The sequence below is a fragment of the Xiphophorus couchianus genome, chromosome 10, assembly GCF_001444195.1.
Source record: "Xiphophorus couchianus chromosome 10, X_couchianus-1.0, whole genome shotgun sequence".
In the NCBI taxonomy this organism is placed as follows: Eukaryota; Metazoa; Chordata; class Actinopteri; order Cyprinodontiformes; family Poeciliidae; genus Xiphophorus; species Xiphophorus couchianus.
The window spans coordinates 3,639,980-3,660,699 of record NC_040237.1 but is presented as its reverse complement, the minus strand read 5'-3'; the positions used below and the strand labels follow the sequence as shown (position 1 = coordinate 3,660,699).

General features: G+C 37.3%; 3 protein-coding genes across 6 annotated transcripts; 2 read left to right on the top strand and 1 right to left on the bottom strand.

Annotated features, from left to right (window-relative positions):
- Positions 1 to 1,784: 1,784 nt before the first annotated feature.
- On the bottom strand, positions 1,785 to 13,594 carry ascc1 (activating signal cointegrator 1 complex subunit 1). 3 transcript variants are annotated; one of them, XM_028029552.1, is made up of 11 exons: positions 13,474 to 13,594; positions 12,774 to 12,914; positions 12,271 to 12,373; positions 12,053 to 12,150; positions 11,790 to 11,968; positions 11,555 to 11,688; positions 10,778 to 10,897; positions 10,556 to 10,680; positions 8,677 to 8,750; positions 7,663 to 7,811; positions 1,785 to 2,305 (listed from the first exon to the last, which is right to left on the bottom strand). In XM_028029552.1, exons 2-10 carry the CDS (start codon positions 12,886 to 12,888, stop codon positions 7,695 to 7,697), a joined length of 1,065 nt encoding a protein of 354 aa, XP_027885353.1. In that variant the 5' UTR covers positions 12,889 to 12,914; positions 13,474 to 13,594; the 3' UTR covers positions 1,785 to 2,305; positions 7,663 to 7,694. The 3 variants fall into 3 exon arrangements, 2 of the variants coding, with proteins under 2 accessions (XP_027885353.1, XP_027885352.1); XR_003597050.1 differs by lacking the exon at positions 13,474 to 13,594 and adding an exon at positions 4,796 to 4,814 and having other exon boundaries at positions 1,796 to 2,305; positions 12,774 to 13,019; XM_028029551.1 differs by lacking the exon at positions 13,474 to 13,594 and having other exon boundaries at positions 1,796 to 2,305; positions 12,774 to 13,019.
- Positions 13,090 to 15,987, top strand: anapc16 (anaphase promoting complex subunit 16). Of its 2 annotated transcripts, none has more exons than XM_028029555.1 (4): positions 13,090 to 13,251; positions 13,565 to 13,718; positions 15,074 to 15,148; positions 15,526 to 15,987. In XM_028029555.1, the coding sequence occupies exons 2-4, from the start codon at positions 13,577 to 13,579 to the stop codon at positions 15,633 to 15,635; spliced, it is 327 nt and encodes a 108-aa protein (XP_027885356.1). In that variant the 5' UTR covers positions 13,090 to 13,251; positions 13,565 to 13,576; the 3' UTR covers positions 15,636 to 15,987. The 2 variants fall into 2 exon arrangements, with proteins under 2 accessions (XP_027885356.1, XP_027885357.1); XM_028029556.1 differs by having other exon boundaries at positions 13,143 to 13,251; positions 13,550 to 13,718.
- Positions 15,988 to 18,281: 2,294 nt separating this feature from the next.
- ddit4 (DNA-damage-inducible transcript 4) lies at positions 18,282 to 20,006 on the top strand. Its single transcript, XM_028029554.1, has 3 exons — positions 18,282 to 18,442; positions 18,660 to 18,882; positions 18,973 to 20,006. Exons 2-3 carry the CDS (start codon positions 18,705 to 18,707, stop codon positions 19,470 to 19,472), a joined length of 678 nt encoding a protein of 225 aa, XP_027885355.1. The 5' UTR covers positions 18,282 to 18,442; positions 18,660 to 18,704; the 3' UTR covers positions 19,473 to 20,006.
- Positions 20,007 to 20,720: the final 714 nt, after the last annotated feature.

Sequence of the window (20,720 nt, the reverse complement as noted above, 5' to 3'; positions counted from 1 at the left end):
TTTATACGAGCATGTAGAGCCGCAGAACAGGGAGGCAAGGACAAGAGGAGAAATATCTCCAAGTGTAAAGCACTATGTACATGAAAAATATAACGTGACAAGTTAAAAGGGTGCATTAACCAAAGCATAATGCTAAACGTTGATGATTAATGATCACACATCTGAATTAGGTCACTTTTTCATGGGCTTTTTTTTTACACTTTGTGAATTTAAATGTTACCAAGAAACCTCTGTTTTGACCGTAGTAATAAATGTTTCCTGAGGGAAACTCTTCAGAGCAAGAAAAGCTGAGAAAACATTTTTATGATCAACTCTAAGTTGTTAAATCATCTTACAAAGCAGGTTTTAGGAATGAGAAGACACAATATTGCCAAGGGCTCTTACAAGTTTACCAGTTTGGTCAACAGGGGAATGTTTTTACTTTCCTTGAAGACTGACTTCTAAGAAAGGCTAAACCCAGACTCATAAGTTAAACTATGATCTGGGTGTCCTAAATCTTTAAAAATAAGAAAGTGGTGGTACTGATGAGGTGACAAAATGCGGAAAAGCTCAAGGGGTATGATAAATGTTTTCAGATACCAAAAATGAAATCAGCACCATTTGGGTAAAATAATACTGCAGCTCCTCTTAAATCATTCTGTATGAAACCTAAAAAATCTTTATTTTCACTGTTAATTGCTTGGTTTGCAAATATTGTGAGGAATGTTGTCACAAGGACTTCAAAATGCAGTAAAGTGATGACCAGGTTTTCACTGCATTAATCAATAAATAGCTTCTGCTGCACTTGCAAGTTTTACATCAGTTGAGTACAGCAAAAAGAGATTTTTGGAAACAATGCAGTTATTGCAATCACTACTTCATTATTGAATGCAAGGTAAAGATGTTTAAAAAATAATTGTAAAAAAACACTCACAGGTTTGATTTAGTAACTCAGTTTTGCGCTGTTTCAACATATTACATTATTTAGAGGCATATAGATATTACCCTAGAGGCAAATGTTTTAATATTGGCTAATTAACACTTTTGCAAGATTATTATGCTTTCAACAATAAAGGTGAATTTTCAGGTTATTAAAGTATTTATTCATATCAGGTAAAATTAAATAACCAGATATAAAATAATCTCTAGAAAACATTGGTTAATTCCACTCTGCAATCCTTATTGATTATCCAGAGTCTCAACAAAATGGCAACATTTTTATAAATTCTTTATTTGGAAAAAAAATAGGTTTATCAGTCTTGCTTGAAAGAACGATATCCTATTGCATTAAGTAATAATGCAAGACTTAATGCGATTGGCTGGGCTTCCTCGGATAGAAATCTGCTTACCAATTTCAAAATTCTGGCTGCACTGTATCATACCATGGGGAGCTAAATATAAATTATGTAATTGAATTTAAATCTGTCAATGTGATTGATCTGACTGTACAGTCCTATAAATAGGAACCAATTCACATTTGTTGTGACCCGACAGTACATCCATAAGATAAATGTAACAGATCATGATTAAGAACCACATGACTATTACATTTCATACTTTTCATGTCACTGTCATATATTCAAGTCAAAGTGAATGAACAACTTTGTTGATATTGCACAACGGTGCAATAAAAGCAGCTATCAGATTTACTCTTTAATAATATGGGTATCAAACTGAGCCATATGTGTGGATAAGCCATCAGTTTTTTAATGGTCCAAATTCTGTAATTTCAACCATTTTTATGTTCATGTTAGTCTCAAACTGGTCTGTGATCATCTTTGCCAAAAACTTTCCTCACATCCATCAAAACAGGAACTGCAGCTGCTTTTTATTTTAGTCATGAAAGCACTGCATGGTTTACATCTGCAGATAGGAGTCATGTTTGTCAGACTCCAAGAATAAAGAGATTGACTTGATGCCAGTTCATCTCCCCAAACTCATGCACATTAATAAACCCAGTCCACCTTATTGAGTTTTCACAGAAGCAGGGAAAATATTTTTTTTTATTAACATCAGACAAGGCGGTACGCAGCACAATTTGAAGGCTTTCTTATCTGGAAATATTCCCGTCGTATTACAAATGTAAACAACACATATGAGTCTAAAGAGTCCTGATGAGCTGCGCAGCTTATCACAGCCGCTCATATTGTCACACAATGAAAGAGCTCTGAGGATGTCTTCAAGAATTCTTGGTAAACAGCAGATGATTACAGAAGGGAATGCAATGCAGGGAAGCAAACGGTTTGGCTGCATGTTTTCATTTGTTGCTTGGATCTGTTGGGACTTGCTCATCATCATTTTCTGTCCTGCTGTGTCCAGCAAAGGCCTGGAACACAAAAAACAATCATCAACGTTTGCACTTTAAAGCTATTGATTTGCACTAATCTACAAGTAATCTCAGTTTTTCATTGTGATTCCTTACTGATATATCAACTAAAATTCATTAAAGGTTGTTTCATAATGTCATGAAATGAAAGTTGAAGGGGTAGGAATACTTTTGCAGAATGCAGGATGAAGGTGCATATTCAATTACGACGTACTAAGTTTGAGTGCTCATTTCTCTCTCAATTTGAGGAAGTTGCATTCTGATAATTGAACCCAAACACCAAAAATGTCTGCATGAAAAAAAGTCAGACCAGCCTGAGATGAAAATCCCCAATCCAAAATCCCATCAGAGGTTATTCCGAATGTAGGGGACTGAATAAGCCACATCTGGAGGCATTTAACAAGTAATCTCAAGTGACTTAGAACTGTAAATGAAGCTGCTAGAAATGCATATGGATTCGATTCAATAGGATTCAAACTGGGTCACACAGCTATTAAGACTGCAAAGTTAGTTGAGAGGAGTGTGACAGCAGTTTGCCACTGTTGGTTGAGCACTGAAGCGGCTGTTTTTCGCACTGCAGGCAGCTTACAGCAGCAGATGTGGGAGAAAGTGCAGCAGTTTCCCCAATTAAACGCAGAGTAAACAGAAGCTCGCTTACACTTGAACTGCTAAACACGATCACCTCTGGGAAATGTTCTTTTGCATTATGTGTGACAAAGCCACAGCACTTTTACTTTAGGATTACAAAGAAACAAAACTGTGCTTCAAGCCTGAGCTTAATTACCATAATGCAAATACGTCAACATATTCAACAACAGATTCGGATCGTTTCCCCTCCTTGCCATGCGGTTTAGTACTTTGCTTGTGAGAGTAAAAACACAACTGCTGATCTTGTGGGAATACCTGCTGGAGTAACATTTTTGTTTTTATTTGATGGTGAACTGCAGAGCCGAGGACACCATTGAAGCATATTGCCAGAAAGAGTAAAAAGAAAATTCAACTGAAGGATAAAAACGACGATCCTCACGAGGCACTGCTTCTTTTCCAGTAACAGCCCTGTAACTCCTGCACTGAAGTGTTTTTATAGCTTTCCCGTTAGAGAACACTCCCAGCAGTCCGAAACAAGCTCAGAATTGATGAGTGGGCTGTTCTCTGCATCAGCACCTGATACCAGTTATCACCACTGTAATGATGGTGAACGATTTTAGGTGTTGTGTGAAACGTTTTCATGATAAAATAAATAAAAAGTATGTAAAAGGAAATAAAATGTGTATAACTTTACAGCGTCTGATCAGAGAGTTTGCAGGAGGAAAAGTAGATTTCTCTATTTTGAACCAAAACTGATGCAAAATGCTGATTTATCTTCAGAACTGCAAACATTTCAAAGCATAAACGCTTAATCCAGAAGTAACAAACTATGATAGGGAACCAGTTTGCTTCACATTTGAAGCAAACTGGTTCAAATGTGAAGCAGTTTGCAGTTTTTTACCATGTAAAAAAAACATTTACATGGAATGTCTGTAAACGTCAAGGCTAGATAAGAATTTTGAGGTAATGCTCTTCAGCTTGCTGGCTAAAAGTAACAAAATGTCCTTTGTTTTCAAGAAAAGTAGCTAAGTAATAAAGGTACCTGATTATCTTTACTCTTTAACAAAGACTTTTCACTGTGAGATGTAAGGACATTTTTAGAGAAATGTTTAAACCTTGAAGCTGGAATCTGGTTTTAGTTGCAAATTGATTGCTTTCGACTCTTATTGTGAAGAATGAATTATAGCAAAGCTACTGCACTTTGTGTTTAAACACTTTCCAGTAGACACGACTGCAGCATAAAACGCATGCGGACAGCTGCAGGAGGCCTCTGCATGAAATTCAGATTCAGCACTCTGAATGATAAGCTGCTGCATGAATCACCTGCCCTCTCACCCCTCTCGCCTTCACTGTCAATCAAGGCTGTAACACCGGTTACTGACGCAGCGGTTAGCGTGAATTTCAAATGGTAGAAAAAGATGACAAGAGAATAAAATCTAAAAAATAAAGTAAGCTGTTAAAAATGAAGCACTGTTGTATTTTTGTTGCATCCAAATTGGAAAAACTTTGGTTCTGTTCCAATGAATCAGTGAAAGGGATATTTCAGGATTGAATCAAGACCAAAGTGAAATTCAGCTTTCTGATCACATCTAAGTTTATGAACATTTGTGTTTTTGAATTTTAGATTTGCAATCATTTTTGCCAGGTTGGGAATTATGTAGCGCAGCTTTTTCAGTACATTTATAGAGTTTCTTTAATTTACACAGAAGCTGATGAATGTTTAGACAGGAAATAAAGGTTGGAGGTGGTGTGCCACTAATAATCTTCCTATGTGAAACATGCCTTAAGAACAGAACACAGCGTTTCCTCTCAAAGTAACTGATATAAAAGTATAGCTATGAAAATAAGCAGAAAAATGTAAATAGTTTAAGTAATCCTATTTTGTTAAATTGCTTTACTTACATTTTTCAAATCACTGTGACTGTGAGAGAAAAAAAAGTAGAAAAGTTCAAAAGGCATAAGGAGTTTGTATAGTAGCTTTTGCACATATTCCCACACAAACAAATATTTTATTAAAAGATACATCTTCCACCTCATTAAAACTTCAGAAAAAAGGGATGTAGATCAAAAGGAACAAGCACAGTACACAGAGATCTAATTTATACAGCTTTTTGAAAGCTGTTCAAGCTTGTCCTCAGATTTTGTAGGTCTTAGTGGAGCTTCACACTGCAGGAAGAACAAAACTGACTAATTAGGGTGAGACGTGTCAGGGACAGAAATTACGCATCTTGGCTGGTGCACAAGCAAGCGCAATCACACAGATGCCGATGACAAGATTTAGTCATTTTAACAGATTCGCAGATGAGACAAAACATTCCAAAAACTCACAGATAAAGTGATATCACTGTTCATGTTTGACAGAAATCACACTGAAGGATTAAATATATTATATACGTAATGACTAGTTCAGATCAGTGTGCTGAATGTATTAAAACATGAAAAGCGTGAAGAATGCGTTACAGTCTACTGAGTCAGAGCTTTCCAGAAACAGCAAGACTTGTGTTGTCAACACTGGTGAGTGAGTGCCTGCTGTAATAGATCAGACATGAGGCTTAACATACTGCACTGTAATATTCTTGTCACGACCATCTGCACTGGTGACAAATAAAGGAATAATGACATGTTAAGGAGCTGGTCATTATGTCTGAGTGCGTACTTGTATAAATGTATGCACAGGAACGAGTCCTTTTCACTTACAATCCTCACAAGGACGAAAACAAGACCTAATTTGGTGCAAAACAATTATTTGGCCAATACTTCCTGAAAACCCTGAATTGCTGTCATTCCCTTTGGTAACCATCCCACCTACATAATATCTGCAGTAATGAGAGAAAATGAACTCACAGATGCCTAAAAATTGTTGGTGTTCTAAATAAGTTAATAAAGATATCTAGGAAATAAAATTACAACATTATCTGAAAAGCCAAATTTTCTATTTCTCCATTTAATAATCACCCATTGTAAAATGTACATTAGTAAAACGAAATGTACTCACAGCACCTTAATTATTTACAGTACTGCAAATATATGAGTTGTACACAGAAACTACCACTAGTGTAAAAGTAAGAGGGAATAAGATGTTTGTGGTGCCTGGTGGGTACAGCTGCTTAATAAAACAGAAAGAAAATATATTCAGTGAGCACTGAAGGTCAGTACCCATTGACCTTCAGCAAAGTCAATACTACTTCAATTACAGTTTATTGCTGTCTAACTCCATATTGTGACAATTATATATATATATATATATATAAATATATCAAAATCAAATACTGTATATGCAAGGTTAACTGTAGCCCTAATATGAAAGGGGGTAGTAAGGGAAATTTATGTACAAGTTCATGCTAGCACTACTGCACATCTAGATGAGGCAGGAATTTAGAAAAACTTTGAAGCTTTTGCTCAAAAATAGTAGATTAAGATCCTTACAGTCCTTACAAATTTGGTACATAACAGATATTTTTAATAAAATAGTAAGATCTCCTGCCTCATTACATAAGCACAACACAATCCCTTATATGGCGTTGGTGCAGACATCTGTACAACTCATCTTTAATCATGATCCTGCCAAAACAGACAAGAATACACAGTCCTCAAACATTTAATCAAATTGCAAATCACGTGTCGCTCCTCTTTTCCCTTTGTGTACAGCTGAGCTCTATTTACTCAGCCCTAGGTGAAAAAACCTTTATGAATGTGTTACCTGGAAGTGGTGCTACACTAGATATGCACTGTTGAACCAGAAACAAGCATCCTGTCTGGAAAGTAAGTGTGCATAATTAGGTCTCGTTGTTGGTCTGAATAAATGTTTTATTTTACACTGCTGAACAAACAAAAAAAAAGAGACAAAATGACCATGACTGTGGACAGAAGAACAGAAGAAGAGAAGGTAAACTAGTCAAACCACTGCTAAAATGAGCAGCACAGGATGGCATAGTGAACAAAGAGAGCCCTCAGACTTTACTGGTGTAACTTTTGCCCGCTTGGCGATCACGCTCCTGCATGCTAAACAGAGAGAATCACCAGCTGAGGGGAAGGCGAGAGGAAAAAAATGGAACGAACAAGAAGCCCTGCTCTTTGTCTGACGTTTGTATTCAATGACACATTCGACAGAAGTAACAGAGAGCAAAGTTGCAGCAGTTTGTGTGGGTAGGGCTCCTTAAAAAGAAAGATGGGGTATAAAAAGAAAGACTGGCTAGTGTAATAAGTCATGTGTGAAGCATTAACACATTCAGTTAGGTGAAAGGATGTTTTGTTACAAGGGGTTATGACATTCAGTGGTGTGAGGATGACATTATACTGAGTCAGACTGTTTCAACGACTATAAACAGCTTTCTGCCACGACTCAGGATGTTTATTTTTCTTCTAACTATTCAGTGTGTCACCTTCATTGACTACAAAATGCTTGAGTATTTATTTCATTCTGTTTAGGGCAATGTGTCACAATGTAAAACAACAAAGATGGGGCCCATTCAGGATAAAATCACTTTACTGTCAACAACAACCCTAATTCTGCAAAAATTAATCTTTTCTATCTTGAAGATCCCAACAAAAAATATGATTAATACAAATGTACATATTTTATGTAGATGCTTTTCACATGTTTTCTTCTGATTGAATTTTATTTAAAAATATAATATTTTACATTTGATACGTTTGACAAATTTATGCCTGAAAAGCTGTGCTCAATAACAGCAAATACATGCTGCCACCTAGCGGTCAGAGTCGTTAACTGCACTTTTCTGCTGCTCCAGAACTATTTTCTCACCCACCTCAGAATATTACGCCTCAGCTGGGATAAAGGTCACGAGAAGCTTATGCTCCCAGCAGATGAGTAGTATCCGGTACAGTCTGTTGAGTACCTCTGTGACAGCTGGACAGTATTCAGCTCAAACTCTCCAAAACCGTAATTACCAAATTTCTGAAACACAAAAAACATGTTTTCAGAATTTAAAAATCATCATTTTCAGTTTAAAACAACTATTTTAACAGACTTGTTAGAGGTCAAACAAAAATATTTCGTGCCATCTACAGTGCTTAGCAAAAGTATTCCTTAAGCTTTTTCACAGTTCATTGTGTTACAATGGATTTATTTACATTTTATATGACAGACACAAACCTGAATTGACCAGAGCTCTTTTAGACCATTAAAAGCTTGAATTATTATTTTAGAATCTAATCCTGCTTTAAACATTTCCACGTCTTTATACCTGACCAGTCTGCCATGTCCTTTAGTCTTCATGATGCCGTTATTCATTTATGTTTTAACAAACTTGATTAAATTTTATTTTTTTCAGGAGAATCAGCGTAAAAGGGGTCTGTATACTTCTCCACACCATCGAAAACGGTACAAGAAGGAAAAATGTGGTAATAAATCAACTGTACACTGTAACCTTTAAAGCGATCAAACATCTGGGAGTATTATTTCACTCAGAGCCTTAAATCAGAGAACATTTTGAAATAGTTGACAGAAGTGAGGCAGGGCAACGAGCTGCTCTGCCAAAACAACAAAATCAGGTTTTATAGAGCTGTTCATTACCTAGCTCTTATGAAGCTAGGTATGGGACTCTGAAAATGTCAATCCCATTAATGCTTTGAATCCAAATACATTAAAGTGTCACACATCTGCAGGTGCTGAAATATAGCATTCGTATCTGGTTCATGTCTTCATAGGTTTTATAACAGGAATTTATGCAATCGCCCACATGACTTAGTATAACTTCAAGAAAATCCGATATTACATTACAAACATGTGTCTATTAATCTGGATGTAAAAGGGGTCTAACCTTTAATATGCTCCTGGCATCAAAAGCCTCTCTTTCACTTGTGGATGGTTTTCCTGCTCCACCCCTGTTCTCAGCTGGAAACACACCACAGACCAACACACAATAAAAGGAAAAACACTTTGATAAGTTATCTCAGAGAAGCAATAAACATGTTTACTTGCAGCTCCAACAGTACCCAGCAAATGTCAAGGTAACTTCGTTTGTTAAATGATATTGCGAAACTGAGGACTGAGGAGAGCACAGCCATTGAGCTTTGTACATTGTGGCTGTAAACATGATCAGCAGTGGCATACCACTTTGCTTGTGCGATGTTGTTGTCGGTCAGTCCGGTGCAAATGTGAGAACCGCTGCTGGACGGGATCCATCAGCAAAATGAATGAAGGCATTGTGAGAGTAGCTGGAAAACAGCACACTGTTCTGTGCACGTACACAGCTCTGAGGCCAAACAGAGAAGTACCTCCCTGATTCCTCTCTGGGCAATTTAGCTGTTCTAATTGTTTTGAGGCTCAGCTTTGTGGTCACTGCAGCTCCAATCTGAGCTAAAAGATAATAAGGGAACATTGGAAAAGTATGTTCCGGAAAAAAGGACAAATATAACGATCCCAGCAGTTCTCCTTTTTCCTGTTCATGGTTAGCCGATGCCTTTTAAGACAAAAGATGAATCACAAATATGCTTTTTATGAATCAAAGGTGGCTAAACATTTTTGGTCACTTTCTCGTGAATGTTCTCACAATTTTATTTGGATATATCTGTAACACTAACTGATAAAGTTGAAAACCTCATGTGGGACCTAAAAATACCATTTTATTTCTACACATCTGAGCTTATTGAAAAGATGCTGTTCTATTCATGACCAATTTTATTAAGCCTCTGCACAGCTGTTATCAAGTAGAGAAAATGTGATCTACATCCTGAGGACATTATCTCCTGAAACACTCCTTTTCACAAAGCCTGCGGCAACAAAAATCCCACAAAAATCTTAAAAGTAGCTCTTGAACAAACACTTTTTTCATCACATGTCTTTATGAATTAAGATTCACATCAAGCTAAAATAACAAACTACATGCAGGAGCATCTGAATAAATTAGATTATCTTTAAAAAAAGATTTAATTTATTTCAGTAATTCAGTTCAACAAGTCAAGATCATTTATAGATTCATTGCAAATAAATGGATTATTTTAAAATGTTTCTGCTATTTTGGTGATTAATGCTTACACCTAATGAAAACCCCAAATTAAGTTTCTTAAAAAAATGTATATTACATGTGACTAACAGAAAAATAATTTTAAATATAGAAATTGAATGTTATGGACATGTTATAACCAATTCTGGGAAATACTTTGTAAAAAAAAGCCTGATGTTCTGAGACTCGTATCCAACTACATCTCTGGAAAATTGAGTGGAAGGTCAAAGTGTGGTAACAAAATGTGCACGTACCTGACTACGCACCCATTTAAGAAATTGTTGGGGTACATTCACAAAGTGTGTACTACGGCTGAATTCAGAGCTTTAAAATCCACCTCACACAGATGTATCCAACATACTTTACTAACATCGAGGTAAAAATATAGTGGACGGGAGAAGTTTAAAATGTGGATAAAAGAAAGAAAGAAGTCTCCAAACTTCCCAGATGCCAATCAAACAGATTCTGACAAAACGTTTAACAAAAAAGCAAAAGAAAATCTCAGCTGAACCATGGCAAAAATCTCAGCCGAACCATGGCAAATTTCAAACTGGTGGCAAAAAGTTATGCACAGAAAGAAGAATGAATTTCAAACCTTTTTGCACATTTACACACTCTATAACCGTTTTACTCATGGAGAGCACTGTATGACCAAGAGAGAATCAAGCTGTCACCAAATGGTGCTCATATTTACCTGTGGTGTCCTTTCTGAACAGTGTGTTCATGACAGTACCATGCAGCTTCACTCTGTCCCACTCCCTGACCATCAGCCCCACAGAGACAAAATGCTCCACCAGCCGGTCTGCAATCATCTGCAACCTATGGAGAGGAAAAAGTAAAGGTAAAACTTTAAACAAAAAAATAAATAAATAAAACCAGAAGGTCACTGAAAGCACTTTTTCTTTCGAACACCAACCTGTCACATCCATCTTTAACACTGACTTTGGCATATAAGACGTCCACCATGGCTGGATCATCATTCATGTACTCTATACCCGTCACTTCCAACAGCAGAGCCTTTCCTTCAGTGATGTCCCTGATGAAATGCAAAAATGAATTAATAAAGTTTCCAAAATCAACATCTATAAAAAGCTTTAAGGCATTAGTTTCAAAAGAGATTACATTTTCTGTCAAGCCATTTCACCTCTTTAAATACCTTTTAATTAGATGCCAAAGAACATGTTGTAGTGACCAAAACTACTGAATTTCCTGTGTGTTTATACTATATTTTACCTAAGTCTATGTATTAAACTCAGAATAACAAGAAATAAATGTATACATAACAAATATAGCTACAATAATCAATATATTGTATGATTTCATTTTAACTCTTGCTTTTCTAGTTGCAATAAAGCCAATTAGTTCACTATATGCAACTTGGTTTTTACATTTTCTTTAATGTTTTCATACCAAGAGTTCATACCAGCCAATGCCTGTTAGTCCGTTTTTAAGCATTATTTGGAAAAACAAATTTCTACAGCACAAATAAATCATGGCATGATTTACACATGCTATAGCGCAACTTTCAGATTTAACATTAAATCTGAACTCATTTGTCTGAGCTTTAAATCAGTGATAAAAATCGAATTAATCTTTTAAAGAGTAATTTCACTGTTATATGAAATGTGTTTGTGTTTAAAAATTCATCACAGTGTCAAGCCTGACATGATGAAGTAATTTTTTAAGCTTCTACCTGATAAAACTTTGGCATTCTTGGAGGTGTGCACATGCTTTTCTCACTTCTGTGTCATTTAACAGAGCCAGAGTGCCAATTGTCAAATGAAGCTTTGCAGGGTTTTGAAAGATGCTTTCGTCCACTCCATGATCCTGCAAAGTAGGTGACACATGATTTATTCGTTATTACACAATGCAATAATTTAAAACTACTTCAACTGGTCCCCAATCTTGTTTGCATTTGTCAAGAGCACCTGTGAACACTGTCGCAACACCTCATCTTTAAATGTCTGGAATCCTTCTTGAACTTTGGAGTCATTCAAAGGCAAAGACAGAAAGTGAGTGAAGGGCTGTTTCTTTCGGAAACTCTCCACAAGGACTTCTACTCGAGTGACCGCAGAGGAAACTGCAGCTTTTTGGGCAGCAGTGATAACTAAAAGCAAAAGAAATGCATAAGAAGGAAATATTTTGCAGGTAAATTAGTTTCAGAATGACCTGATTTGACATTTATCCTCACCGATTTGTCCTTCTATTCCTTGTTTCGGGATGCTGATTGAGGCTTTGGTGTCAAACTCAAGACGTCTTCGAGTTTCTCCTTTTTTCCCAATGATATATCTATATAACAACAACAAAATTAAAACATGTTCACCATACGCACAGTACACCAATGCTTACACAAAAATTTCATTCTTTTCAAGTTTAGGGACGGAGGAAACTATTTTGTTCACAGCTTACTTGTAAAGAACACTTGGGACATCAATGGCACAGCGGTATCCCTTATCGGTTTGTTCAATGAAGTGGCTGTCACAGGTTTCATCCTCTTCCAGTGCTTCACTCTCTTCAATCATACAAACATGGAGTTGGTTTTTGCAAAACAAACTAGTGGCAACAGTAGAAATGTGAAGTTCCTTGCAAAACCATATGTATACATGGGTACCTTTTTTCACATTTGTTCTAGTTAAAATCACTCACGTACTTTTTTGATATTTATGTGGTGACCAACACAAAATATAGTATTCAAGACAATAAAGCTGAGGCACGTATTTGTATTTGGTCTTCCTGAGTTAATACTATGTAGAAGGAACTTGTGCTGCAATCACAGCTGGAGAATACTTAAAGTACTTGTCTAAAAGTACTTTCTGGTTCTGGTGGTCTATCACATAAAATACCAATAAAATACACGTTTGATTGTGGGTGAAACACGACAAAATAATTAAACCTGTCAAATGCTTACTAACCAGATGGCCCCATGTACGAGAAATCTTCTTCTTCTTCATAGTGTTCTTCTTTAACTATGTTTCTTCGATATATTCTGCCGTTTATGTTGATAAGCGGTGGGCGTAGAACATCCATTGGTTGCTACCAAACCTAAATTAAAACAGTTAAAATACCAACATAAAGTGACAGAAAACAAGTAAAATTTCGTGAAAGTCACCTTAAAATTTTGTTTACAACTTCAAAGTAGCAAGTCATGCACGTATGCTAGCTGGCCAATCGCGTTACGACACTTTCCGTTAATTTACGGTAACCTGTGTACAGATCTACATAACATGTAAGCGGAACGAGCTCCTTGGAACGTTATAGACATGAACCATTCAGATTGTTGTGACATCTTTCAAAATGGCAACCCTCTTTTTGACGTAAACTACAGACGGCTAAACAAACACCGAGGGCTAAACTGCGTATGAATAAAGCCGAACAATCTGGAAAATTACGGTAGGGTTTTACTATTTAGAACATCTGAGCTGATTGTATAGTGTGGAGAAATACCTAGGTCGAGTGGTCATTCGCTCCATTGCTACAGTTAGCTTTCCTACCAGCTGTTCTGATAGCTGAATCGGAATACATTTTTTAAACTAAAACAGGAAACGGTTTTACGTTTGTGATGTGGTTAGACTCATAGACATAATAAAGATGGTTCAACTGATTTTAGCTTACTCTGTGATTTATTCCTTGTTTCTCTGCATACACTTTGGAATAAGCCGTGATGAATAAAGTTCTCGCTGACGTTTTGGTATGTGCTTGGTAGCTTCCTAAGGCAATGGCAGCGACTTCTTCGTCCTCCTCTGCGGGAGGTGTAAGCGGTAGCTCGGTAACAGGCTCTGGATTCAGCGCTTCAGAGCTCATCCCTCCCAGGAAAGTTCTCTACACTTATCCTAAAGGAGCAGGGGAAATGATGGAAGGTATGTTGTTGGTGTTTTTTTAGCTGTATGATAGCATGGACTGATCCTGATGGAAAATAAGCACTGTTTTGGGAAATCTATTTTCATATAATCAGGGAGATAGATTCATTCTACTGGGAAAATAATAACAATTCAATGATTTCCAACAGATTATTTGCAGAGGAGAAAGTTGCATTCATAAACAAACCTGCTTGATTTGCCGTCCCTGAAACAACACCCCCTTGCACTTTTCCACATTTTAAGTCAAAGTGGGGATTTCCTCAACACAAAGTTGTCTATATGTGATAGAACAAGGAACATGATACAGGAATTCATTTATTTGCAATTAAAAGAACGCATGCAAATTCTAAGCTTCTCATAGAGAGCACTATTAAATCCATCAAATGAAAAAAAAAAGTGTATCACAGCTGCAAATCTGACTGGATAGGGCACAATAATGTGAGAAACAGCAAGGAGACCCAAGGTCACCCTGAAAGAGCTGCAAAGTGGGAGAATCTGTCAACAGGACAACTAATAGTCATGCACCTCACAATTCTGGTCTATCCAGAGCAGTGGTAAGAAGTAAGCCACTAGAAACTTTGTTGAAAGTTTGCCTCAAGCCATATGGAAGGCACAGCCCCTTGAATGGCTTGGTAAAAACTCTAAATCCAACTAAGAATCTGTAGCAAGACTTAAAGATTGATGTTAACGGACACTCTATGACTGAGCTTCATCTGTTTTGCAAAGAAGAATTAACCAAATTGACAGTCTCCAGGTATGCAAACCTGGTAGAGACATGGTTTGTGGTTGCAAAGTGATCAAATTTACTTTTAAAGTTTACTCGGCCAAAAAGCTTTACATTAACCCTGTCCAGATAAGTTATCGGTCTCTCTAAGCTTATCTTGGATTGAAAATTGCATAATAAAGACATCTTCGTATCAGAGCAACAATTCTTTTGAAGAAATAGACATAGTTTTCTCTGGACCAAATACAAAACAGATCAGCTTGACCATTATCAGAAAAGCGTCCAAAAGCAAAGCTCTCAGGGTTTTAGAATCGCATCAGTGCCATCGGCAAAAGTTATGTACCATCACAAAATGGTACCCCCCCCCCCCCCCCCAAAACACACACACACACACACATTAGGTTTGTTCGTTCGCCTGCCCGCCCCAAGATTTTGAAAATCTATACAGCCTTAAAGATTACAGAGCTTGCATTTTTCAATAATAAACAAAAGTCAAAAATATACACATAAATTAAATGGTGCTAAATAAATAATCTGAACTGACTGCAGTCCAGATTCTCATTTATCACAAAGCCCTTAAAATATAAATTTTGATCATGCTGCCCCTTTTTAAAGCTATTTCTTTTTTCAGATGGCTCTGACAGATTTTTATGCGAGTCTGTGTTCAGCTACCAAGTTGCCTCCACACTAAAGCAGGTCAAACAAGGTAAGTCTGTGCCCTGGCTCATACTCCTTAAACCTTTTCATATTTCCGTATTTTGACATATTAAAACCACAAACATCTGTGTTCCTGTTTGGTTATGTCTGTCTCAAACTAGTGTGCACAATTATGAAATGGAAGAAAATGTTTAACCTGTTCTTTTTCTACTTTCTTGTACAAGTAGAACTTTGAAAAATGTGACGTATATTTGTATTCAACCGACATGAGTCAATACAGTGGGCATCGAATTTTCAAGTCTTAACATTTGGTTAATGTGGCAACAGCACTATTTTCCACTGGTTTCACATACCACTTTTGGGTTTCTTTCAGATTAACCTAATAAAACTTGATATGGTAATAGAGTAACCTGTTTGTTCTTTCAGATCAACAAGCATCTAGAATGGAGAAACTTGCGAGCCTTGTGGAAGAGCTAGAAGCAGACGAATGGCGTTACAAACCAATAGAGCAGCTACTAGGATTCACACCGTCCTAGTTAAAGGCATTCGGATGCATTTTGTGGAATAAATCAGCCAAACAGAATGAAGACAAAAGGAAATGTTTTTCCTTTTGTTCTGTCTCACATGTGATCTTTTTTTTCTGTAAGAGTTTACACTGTAACACAGAACTAAAGGTTATTTCAACATGTTGAACGTAAGATGCTTTTGTTTTATATTTTGCACAATTTTGTGTTTACCTTTTTTAAACCTATTTTCAATAATGTGTACCACCTAAACTAAAATATCTTTCAGCTTAATCTTATAGCTACTCAACTTGTAATATTATTTAATAGTCATAATAGGTCTTTCATCTCATATATACTAATAAAAGTGATTCTTGACATGCTTGATGTTTTGTAGTTTGTTCTTATTAATACTTGTCACTGAGTTTTAAGCTCTACCTCATCTGGTAACTTATTTCCTTGTGATTTCCTGCTTCACGAACGTGCCAAAGTTTGACGTACAGCACCGCTGTTGTTTTTGTGAAGCTTTCTGTGTTTACAGCGAGAAAGCACACGCAGATCACTCCAAGCGGTTGTTTTTATCCAAATGAAGGCCGGGAATGCACAGAACATACTGTCCTTTGGCCCGACCCTGGCCAGTGCAGAACACGCCTCCAGCTGGTGGTTAGATTTTATCTACAAGGAGCTTGATCCAGAGCGCACTCACAGTTGTTGTCTGGATAGTTTTCTTTGTCTTTTTACACATTTCACGTTATTCAAGTATGAAAACGTAACTTTTTTTGTGTGTGTAAATTTTTGGCTTTATTAGCATAATTCAAAACATCTATTTCGGAACACCATATGCCTACATGTGACTTTCACTTCCTCTCTTGCAAAGTACACATTATTCCACGCCTACGCACGTGAAACAGCATAGCATAGGTCTGGCCGTTATCCAGAATTTTATGATCTAACTGTACTGCATATGCGCAGCTTGCTGACCCGGGAGTGACACAACTGCAATTATTTTTGCACTGAGGCTACACAGCTTCTTTTTAACACCTAATTCTTATTCTGTGTTGCTTGTATGTGTTCATGCACACATTTCTGCACCCACATCCATTTCCCCACATTTCAGCTTTTTATGATCTGGTCCTACAGTGTTGTGGGGGTTTCACTCCTCCAGATTTCTTCTGTTTTCGCTTCTTTTGTTGCACTTAAATGTTCAGAACCGTCAAAGAACGTTTAATATCACAGCTAACCTGAGTAAATGGCAATTTTCAAGTGATTATGATATCCACTGAGGGGAATGAAGCTATATGTGACAAAGTAATTGTCCCATGAACCTGGTTGTTACTGAGTTTTAAAACAGTTTTTTATACTCTTTTGGAAGATCTTTGGTATAATTCTCTTGGCAGAATAGTTTTAATTCAAACATTAGGATGTATTTGAGCATGAATGACCTGTGCAGAATAGGCACAGTATCTCCATAAAAATAAGTTTACACATTGACTAGAGCACACCAAACCTTTAATTTTGAGGTTATCATTTGTGACTCGTTCAGAGGTGGGCTTGTTATTGTGCTTTGAATTCTATCCAATGTACGTTCAACTTTAAGATCACAAACTGATTGATAGAAATTCTCCCTTGGGACTTTCTGGTGTTATGGAGTATCCTGGCTCCATTAATTATGGCAAACTGTCCAAGGACTGAAGCGACAAAGCAGCCCCTGATTGTCACACTGCCATTTTTGCACAGTTTCTTTTTACTGTTTAACGATGGACACTTACTAACACAAATGAGATTTGCTTTGGATGTTTTGGGTTTTTTGTATCAGCTCCTGACTCAGTCGTTGATGCAAACTGGGAGCCTGGTTACCAGCATATCGAGGCATGATATGCTGCTTTTTGAGACCTTTAAACCTATTTCATGTTGTTAGCATCTAAAAGTTATATCTGCACTATACAGATCTAATAGTAATCATGCCTTAGTGATAATCATAGTTAATTTATGACTTCAGAAAGAAAAATAATCACCTTTTGACACTGAGCCAGGTTGGATAGTTTTCCCCTTCATAAATAAAGTCAATTTGAAAACTACCTTTTATACTTACATTGGTTCCCTTTGTCTTAGTGGTTTGAAGATCTGAAACCAGTGTGTCAAAATATCATCAACACTTTAGTATGAGAATAAATATAATGCTTCCTGATGAGGTGAATAAATGCTGGCCTCTTTAATGTGTTACTTTTAATGTATGTTCACATTTATATCTTGCAGCTTATTGCGTGTTTGCATCGCTGCGGGTCAGATAAAAAATTCTGATGTAATGCTTGAGAGAAAAACAGGTGACGTAATGTACTGTACACTGCAGCCCTGAACCAGCCTTTGGCAGGTCTGCATGGACTTTATCCTTTGCTTTTATGGCTGCCAATGCACCAAACAACAACAGCAAAAAACAACATATGGATGTCTATTGAGGATGCTATACAAAAGAACCGCTATATGACGGTTGCAAGCCCAGACAAGTCCCTGTACATTTCCACTACAGTGGGGTTGAAGCCACCCCTCCCTCTAAACCTCTTTCTCCTCCTGTTAGTCTTTCTTCTCTGCTGGCATGTTACCAGGCAAGATACAGCTCACAAGCCGTGCCCTTCTTTTTGATTGGGTGGTTGGGGGAAAATGGGCGTGGCCTCGTGCAGGGCCTATATAAGCATTGTTGCGGGGGTAAAGAGACTGCGGAGCTCGACAGCTGCTGAAAGAACGGGAAGGAGGAGTGAACGGTGGAAGTTTCTAGACAATAACTATCCATTTTTTTCAACTAAAACAACGACTACGCACTTTAACAGTTTTATTTCAAAACTGTAAGTATTAATATTTGTTAGTTTTGCTGAAATTAGAGCTAATTTGACTAGCTTAAGCTGTTTAAGTATTGCTGTTGCTAGCTTTAAACGTCTGCATTTCTTTACTGTAATTAAGATGGCATATTTTCTATCTCTTTTACTTATTTTTTTAATGTATTTTTTTAAGTGGTTGAAGTATTATGTTAATTTGTGGTCTTTGTTTCTCCTCATAAAACAGTTGAAATCTGACAGGCATCTGTTGAACACTAAAGAGAGGACAAACATGCCTGAAGTCTTTGCATCCATAGAGGTTGGAAGTATACCTCCGTCCCCAGTGGACAGCAGTCCCCGAAGACTGTCTTGGGGGAAACTGGTCCAAAGACTGGCTGATTTCAGCACACATGACAGCAGCATTGAATCAGGGTCCAATAATGGCAGCAGGAGTGATCTTTCAGACTCAGGTGAGCGTTTCCTTCCAAATCTGTTGAAATCCTATTGGAGGTATTTTTTATAAAGCTTGAAAGTGCTCACACCCTGCTTTTCCTATGCAGGCTCTGATTTCTCCAGTGATCTGTGTCCAGCGAATGATGACCTTTTCTTTGACCCAATGGAGGAAGCGATCCTGAAAGAAGTAGTGGACCTTATTGCACGGAGCCTAAGGGAGGCCAAAGACTCAGACTGTGCGTTGAGATGTACCAAGCTGCTCATTCCGGAGAAACTTCTGGAGCACATCGGACAGGAGCTCATCCACCTGGCAGCTAGCGAGCCCTGCGGTTTAAGAGGGGCTCTCATCGACCTTTGCGTGGAGCAAGGGGCCGCCTGCGAGAGCATAGGACAGCTATCCGTGGACCCTTACCTCGTCCCCACATTTCAGCTCACTCTGGTGCTGAGGCTAGAGTCGGGTGGGCTGTGGCCTAAAATCCAGGGACTGTTCAGCTCCAAATCTCCTTCCACTCCAGCTCTCAGACAAGCTCTAAAACTTAGCACTGGGTTCCGCGTGATTAAAAAGAAACTGTATTCTTCTGAAGGGCTGCTCATAGAGGAATGTTGAATGTCTTGAGTGGATAGAAAAAAACTCACAGAAAGGCCTTAGAACTTCAAATATGTGATGCCTTTTGAAGTGTAAGGATGACCTTTGTCATAATGTAGCCTTTTGTTCCTACTGTTCAGGACCTGAAGTTTATGGTACTTGGAACATTTTTGGGTTTTTTTAGCCTAACCATTGTGCTTCATCTTGGTAAACGGGCATTTTGCAAGTATTAAAGTGTGAACCTTAGTTTCTGTTGAAACTTTGTTCAGGCAGCTAGCTGTATTCTTTGAATCTCTGTAGATTTATTTTTTGTTTTTATATAAACATGTCAGTGAATTGAACTGTAGACCATTATCTTAGGGTATCTTTGACACACCCAGAGTTAAAGCCAGCCAGAGCTTGTACATTTGCAAGCCACAGCTAAGGTTTCAAACCTCATTCAGTGTTCCGTTGTGTGTTTGAACCTCATGCTTTCAACTTTATTTGATTTTCAGATTTTCATAATGTTGCACTGTTTTTGTACTTTCATGATCACAAATAAATTATTGTTTTTTTAATAACAATCCTTGATGTGTTTTTAAATGTTCTTGCATTTCTTGTATTTGTGGTTCATTTTAGAGTGAGATTTAGGTGACTCATGAAAATGAGGAGGAGATGCCCAATTTTAATAATATAATTGTCATATAAATTATTAACAAGGTTACAGGTGTACACAACTTTCATCTCTGACTATTCTAGAAAAGTTAATCTCAGTTATTTTAACAAATAAGTTGTAAAACTGATATTTTAAAAAGATCTATAATACACAGAGTGACATGTATCTCAATCCTCTACTTCTATTGATTTAGATGCTTATGGGTTACAACTATTAAACATTTAAATCTAGCTTCCTAAAATGGAATGTTACAAAACCTCAAAGGAGGGTTTTTAATACAGACTTACTGAAAGGTATGTCCATGTAATGTACAGTTAGATGGGATTAACAATAATACCAGAGCTGCACACCACACATCATGCGAATAAACTATGTTTTACTACCTGCTACATACACAAGTACGACACACTTGTAAAAGTGTTTAGATGTGAAAAAGAAGTAAAAGAATGAATATCAAGAGTAAAAGTAACACAGTTTACTACTAAAAATGTGAGTAGCAGCCATCTTCAAATCCTAACTGGGATTAGTCGGAGTTCTACCACTTTCCAAGCGAGTTGTCCGGCTTGGGTTTGGCATTCCGGTCGATTCTTCCGCCTTGGAAGTCGGAATTTCCG